The following is a 6,622-nucleotide window of genomic DNA, read 5'->3' as shown; positions in this document are numbered from 1 at the left end:
CTGAGATCACAATGTTTAACATATTACCATATATGGGACCTAGAGGGGTCAGGAAATGCATACGTTGTATAACCTATATATGTGTACTCTGGACGCTCCTCGGGGTTCAGATCTTGTTGTTGGCTTTGGCCATCTGAACCTGCGCATAATAAACTTTCCTTCTCCAAAGAGCTGGCTTGTGTCCTTCAATTCCACAACAGTTTCCTGGCACCCGCAGATGGGACACTAAGCGAGGCGATGTTTCGCTGAGGGCAGCTTGACCCCTCGGGCCTGACGGGAAGCCACTCCTGAAACATTCTCCAGGCGCCACGGGGGAATCCCCTCCGGGAGACAGAAGTGACTTCTCTGCGGAGCCGACGGTGCAGATAGCTAGTCCAAGAACCCTTGGGGGAAGGAAAGGAGGTCTGAACTGCTCCTGGCCAGGACGTGCGTGTGTGAAGACGCCTCAGGCGAGTATGTATTAAACTGGGGAAGTACCTATCTCGCTTGAAGATAGAAGAGGGGGATTGATCGCCCCCCTAGACTCGGGACGTCGTTCCTAAAGAAGTCTGTGTTAGGGTGTGTGTGTGGGAGGTTAAGCCATCTGCTGCTGCAGTTCCTATAGGTGACTGTCGAGTTTCCAGCACCGTAGGTCAGTGGCGTTGGCAGTGTTAGTGCCAGAATGGGGGGGGAAAGTAGTGTGCCTAGCACACCACTTCAATGTATGTTAAAAGGTTTTGATCGCTATTTTAATCACACCAAGTATAAAGTGCCGTATCCCCCAGTTTCTAAGGATAGGCTGCGTTTCCTGTGTGAAGATTGGTGGCCTCATTTAGATGTGGGCTGGCCCCCTGAGGGAACGTTTAATACCCAGCTTATTGATGATCTGACTTCACTGATTGCAGCCAATGAAGAAAATTATCCATATCAATTTCAGTACATAGATCAGTGGGGGGATGCAGTAGCAGAAAGGGCAGATGATCTACTACAATGCCAGGCAGAAATGGTACGTTTGTGTGTGGTTAGACCAAAAGGGAAAAAGTTGAAAGCAGTGGAGAAAAAATATAAGGATGTGAAGATCGCAGAAACAAAGCTGTCAGATTTAAGGAAGGAGGTTTTGGTAGAAGAAGAGGAAGCAGTGCTTCGTCCCCCTCCGTATGTGCCACAGCCGCCTCCCCCGCCTCAGCCTGTGGCAGCACCCCCTCTGCTCCAGCCTGTGGCGGGGGCTGTGGCTCAGGCTGAAAGCGTGCAAGCAGTGGTGAGAAGGAGGAGAAAGGAGGGGTGAGAGATCACCCTGGAGGGGAAACTGAAGAGCTGTGTGAAGAGGGAAGTGAGGAGACTGAAGTTGCAGTCTCGAAGGGAGTAATGACTAGGTCTAAGGCTAGGAGAGGGGAGCTGCTCGCTCCTTTGAGACAGATGGATCAGCATGTAATGGATCAACAGGGAGCTGCACAGATCAAATCCATTTTCCAGTATGTTCGGTTTACCACCACAGATTTGTTGAATTGGAAGCAGCATTATGGTCCTTTAACTGTTAAGCCAACGGAAATGGCAGATTTGTTTCAGACCATTATGCAAACTCATAATCCCACGTGGCAGGATACCCAGCAGCTGTTAAATACCTTGTTAACGCCCGAGGAAAAGGAAAAGTGGAGAGCGGCTGTTAGAACGTGTGTGAGAGATAGGAACCCAGCTGCCCAGGATTTGCAAGCAGTTGTTTTGGCTAAAGCCCCAGAGACTGATCCAGGGTGGAATGTTCGTGATGACGCCCACATGACAGCGCTGAAAGAGTATCAGAATCTGGTGGTGGAGGCGCTGCGCAAAGCTGGAAAGCCTCCAGTAAATATGTCAAAGCCGTCGTTAGTAATCCAGGGAGCGGAGGAAAGTCCAGAAAGCTTTTTGCAGAGGTTGATAGAGGCTTATGAATTGTATACTCAGATAGACCCCAGGCAGGAGAACCATGTGCGGATGTTGAATGAGCGCTTTATAGCACAGAGTTATGAGGATATTAGAAGAAAGTTGCAGAGGCTGGAAGGAGCCTTAGGGAAAAATACCTCTGAATTGTTGGAAGTTGCGAGGAAAGTGTTTGTTAATAGGGATAAAATAGAGAAAAAGGAAAAGGAGGCAAGAATGCACAGAAAGACCGAGCTGTTGGCCGTAGCTCTGCAAGGAGGGATGCTATTAGGACCAAATCAGTGTGCAAACTGCAGGGAAGAAGGTCATTGGCAAAGAGAATGCCCAAAGAAAGTGCTGAGAGGACAAGGGTGGAGAGGTAGGTTAGCAGGAGGACGTGGTGGCTTCGGGCGTGGAGCACCTTTGAGGTCCCCCTTTGGAGGCAGACGTTGGAGAGGAAACAGAGGAGGTCGAGGAGGTTTTGTTGAAAGGAGAGAGATAGAGGGGATTGGATTGGCAGGGACTGGATGGACAGATTGACGGGGACCAGGCTCAGGCTTAGAGGAGACCCCCCCCCCCTGAGCCTTTGGTTACTATGGAAGTAGGGGGTCAGCAGACAACTTTCTTGGTGGATACTGGTGCAGGAAGGTCAGTTGTTAATAGCCAGGTTGCTGTTCCAGGTCCCCACTGTATACAGGTTCAAGGTGTAACAGGACAAGTGCTGGGACGCCAAGTGCTTCAGCCTGTAACATGTGTGTTTAAAGGCTCCAAGATCCAGCATGAATTTTTATACATGCCTGAATGCCCAATACCTTTGCTGGGTAGGGACCTGCTCAGCAAACTAGGGGCCACTATTTCTTTTGATGAAGGCCAGCAAAGGATTCAAGTGAAGCATCAGCCTGAGACTATGTGGAGGCTAATGGTGGTGAGATCAGTAGAGGATGAGATACAGGAGGAGACATGGAAGGAATTTGGAGTACCAGGATTGTGGGCGGAAGATAATCCTCCGGGCTTTGCCGCCCACCACCCACCGGTCATTGTAGAATTGAAACCAGTAGCCGCGCCTGTGCATATTCGCCAGAGGTCATGCTCCACTGAGGCTATAGTTGCAATATATGAGAGTATTCAAAGGTATCTGAAGGCAGGGATTTTGGTGCCTATCCAGTCACCTTGGAATACCCCCATATTGCCCATTAGGAAGCCAGATGGGTCCTACCGCCCAGTCCAAGACCTCCGGGTCATCAACTCCATGACAGTGACCATTCACCCTGTTGTGCCCAATCCATACACTTTATTGAGCCTGATTCCACCTAAAGCAGCGTGGTTTTCTGTGATAGACCTGAAGGACGCTTTTTTCACAATCCCAATTCATGAGGCAAGCCAACCCTTGTTTGCCTTTGAATGGGAAAACCCTAGGACTGGATTGAAATCACAATACACTTGGACAAGGCTGCCACAGGGCTTTAAGAACTCACCCACCCTGTTTGGTACTGCCTTGGGAAAGGACTTACAGCATTTTGTGCCTCGGCAAAGGGGGGATACCTTGTTGCAATACGTGGATGATGTGTTGGTAACAGGTCAGACAGAAGACACCTGTTGGGACAATACAGCCTCCTTGCTGGGCTTGTTGTCCCAATGTGGTTATAGAGTGTCTAGGAAAAAGGCCCAATTGGTGAAACAGAAGGTGCGTTATTTAGGGTATGATATTGAGCATGGACATAGAGCCTTGGGATGGGAAAGAAAGCAGGCAGTTCTGGCCATAGCTGAACCCACAAACCGGAGACAGTTACGAGGTTTTCTGGGCTTGGCTGGGTTTTGTCGCATATGGATTCCAAATTACGCCCTTATGGCAGCTCCGTTATATGCAGCCACAAAGGGGGGTGAACATGAGTTGTTTTGCTGGGAGGGAGAACAGAAAAAGGCTTTTAGGGACGTTAAGCTAGCACTCACATCAGCTCCAGCTTTAGCCTTACCAAACCTGGAAAAAGCTTTTAATCTGTATGTGGATACTAGGGATAATGTGGCTTTGGGGGTCCTGACTCAACAGTTAGGCCAGTGGCAACGGCCGGTAGCGTATCTGTCTAAACAATTGGATGGAGTGGCACAGGGATGGCCACATTGTTTGAAGGTCCTTGCTGCTATAGCAGTCCTGTTGCAGGACTGTAATAAATTGACCTTCTCATGTCCTGTGAATGTACACACTCCCCATGCAGTGCAGGCCATTTTAGATAACAAAGGGCATCTCTGGATAAGCAATCAAAGACTTTTTAAATATCAAGCATTGATGATTGAAAACCCACAAGTTAAATTGATTGTCTCAAATCGGCTAAATCCAGCCACTTTGTTGCCCGGAGACATCAATATGGAACATGATTGCTTGCAAGTATTGGAGAGTGTTTACTCTAGCAGGCATGATTTGTCGGACATCCCTCTGCAGGCAGCTCAACTCAATTGGTATACGGATGGGTCCAGCTATATGCATGAGGGAAAAAGAGTTTCAGGCTATGCTATAGTAGATGATGATAAAGTTGTGGAGAGTGGGCCGTTGGGCCCTGAACACAGTGCACAGGTGGCTGAATTGTGGGCATTACTTAGAGCATTGGAAAGAGCTGTGGGTGAGACTTTGAATGTGTGGACAGATAGTAAATATGCTTTCCTAACATTACATGCACATGGGGCTGTATACAAAGAGAGGGGATTTCGTGACTCAGCGGGTAAATATGTACAACATGGACACCTCATTCAACGCCTCCTTAATACAGTACAGATGCCAGCTAAGGTTGTAGTTATGCATTGTAAGGGGCACCAGAGAGGAGTAGATAAGATGTGGAAGCTAGGATCTGTGGCCATGGATCTGGGAGTTTTGCCCCCGGCAATCCAGCCAACGTATTCCCAGCAAGAATGTGTTAAGGCAGTTACAGATCTTAAGGCAACTATCAAGGATGGGTGGTACGTGTTATCTGATGGGCGCATCTTCGTTCCACAGTCCTCAGCTTGGGCTTTGGTTCAATCGTCGCATGATGCTACCCATATGGGCAACTTAGGGCTGGAAGAGGCATTGGGACGAGATTATTATATCAATGGGGTGGCTGGTATGGCAGCTCGAGTTGTAGCCCAATGTGCTACCTGTGCAAAGGTTAATCCTAGGCAAGGACCCCTCTTACCCCCAGGAACCATACCATCATCATACTTTCCTATGGACTCTGTAATGGTTGATTTTACTGACATGCCTAGATGTGGCTTGTACAAAGCTCTGTTGGTTTTTGTGGACAGGTATACGGGTTGGCCAGAAGCCTTCCCCACTAAAACGAAGCAGGCAAGGGAAGTGGCTAGAATTTTGTTAAAGGAATTGATCCCGCGGTTTGGGAGCCCATCCCTTATCTCATCAGATAATGGGCCTGAATTTATACATCAGATTAATCAGGCTGTGGCCCAGTCAGTAGGGTCCAAGTGGCGGTTCCACAGTGCTTTCCATCCTCAGTCAGGAGGTTCTGCTGAACGAATGAACCGCACCCTAAAAGAGAAACTCACTAAGATTTGTGCTGAAAGTCATTTGAAATGGCCAGACGCTTTGCCCTTGGCCTTATATGCTATTAGGTGTGCACCTCGTAGACAATGTAAACTGTCCCCCTACGAGTTAATGTTTGGGCGGCCTCCTACCCTGTTGCGACGAAACTTGGCCGGCTGGCCGGATTTGGGACATAAGGGAGGAGTGTGGGCTCTGGAAATGGTACAAGAGCTGAATAGACAAGTAGAGAAGCTCAGAAATTATGTTGTTGAACAAACTCCACCTAAATTGGTGACCAGGTGTCACTCCTTTAAACCAGGGGATAAGGTGTGGGTTAAACATTGGAAAAAAGAACAGTTGGAGGGTCGGTGGAAAGGGCCATATGAAGTGATAATGGCCTCCCCTCTTGCTATCAAAATTGCAGAATCCAAGTCATGGATTCATTGGACAAGGGTTAAAGCGGCTGCTGATCCCTTGTGGAAAGTGTCATCACAACCCACGGCTCCTACCAAGCTCACTTTTAAACGTATTTAGTGTATGCTTTATTATTTGTGTTCTTAATGCTTTACTTATATAGGATATTTCAACCCTTTCTGAAGCTACTTTGCTGGAACCTTACCGGCAATAGGTTCCTCTACGCACAGTAGTGAAGACCCTTGCTAAGCCACACCGGAAGCTGGCTTTCTACGCACGGGGGAAGATGAGGATCTTTGTTATGTTTTTTTATTTGCCTTTTTCCCTTGTTCTGGGTAATTATGTATGTGTTTCCAATTTAGGTCAGTGGAGCAGGCCAGAGGAAGCTCCACAAGTGGTACTCTCTTATCTGATCGGAACAGGTGAATGTGGTGGTAATCCCCATCTTGCTTTCACTCCAGAGTGTTGGAATGGGGTATTACCCCATCCCTGTCAGCACCCACGGGTGTTTGATAGAATTGCAAAGGAGGCGTGTCTCACTAGACAGCCTACCAATCCGGATGCCTGTCCAATTGTGGGATATATCATGAGAAAGGGAATATGTGAAACGGCCCCTTATAAAGGAGTCCTCCCTTCCATAACTCTGGATTGTGGACCTCCTTTATTCTGGGGATGGGAGCAAGTCACCCTAGTCTCACAGTTAAAACCTGGATGGAAGGGGACTTGTATTGTGCGGGTAAAGCCAGTAGAGTTTGGAGTCACAATTAGAAAACCACAGAGAACACAGTCCACTAGAAGGAGAGCTAAAAGATCCTCCCCAGATTTCAA

General features: G+C 48.2%; 1 protein-coding gene across 1 annotated transcript in view; it reads left to right on the top strand.

The window, feature by feature from the left end:
* Nucleotides 1-6,269, top strand: part of LOC114923130 — a gene marked incomplete at its 3' end in the record, with an annotated part of 8,485 nt that extends 2,216 nt beyond the window's left edge. Inside the window, exons 3-4 of the mRNA XM_029285685.1 lie at nt 2,637-4,964; nt 6,157-6,269. Coding sequence (XP_029141518.1) covers nt 2,637-4,964; nt 6,157-6,269 — 2,441 coding nt within the window. The remainder of the gene's footprint in view (nt 1-2,636; nt 4,965-6,156) is intronic.
* Between the last annotated feature and the right edge of the window lie 353 nt (nt 6,270-6,622).

The sequence above is a fragment of the Protobothrops mucrosquamatus genome, unplaced genomic scaffold, assembly GCF_001527695.2.
Source record: "Protobothrops mucrosquamatus isolate PMUCROS unplaced genomic scaffold, P.Mucros_1.0 scaffold2067, whole genome shotgun sequence".
Lineage (NCBI taxonomy): Eukaryota > Metazoa > Chordata > Lepidosauria > Squamata > Viperidae > Protobothrops > Protobothrops mucrosquamatus.
Note: the sequence above shows the minus strand (reverse complement) of the source record. Positions and strands in the feature narration are given on the sequence as shown.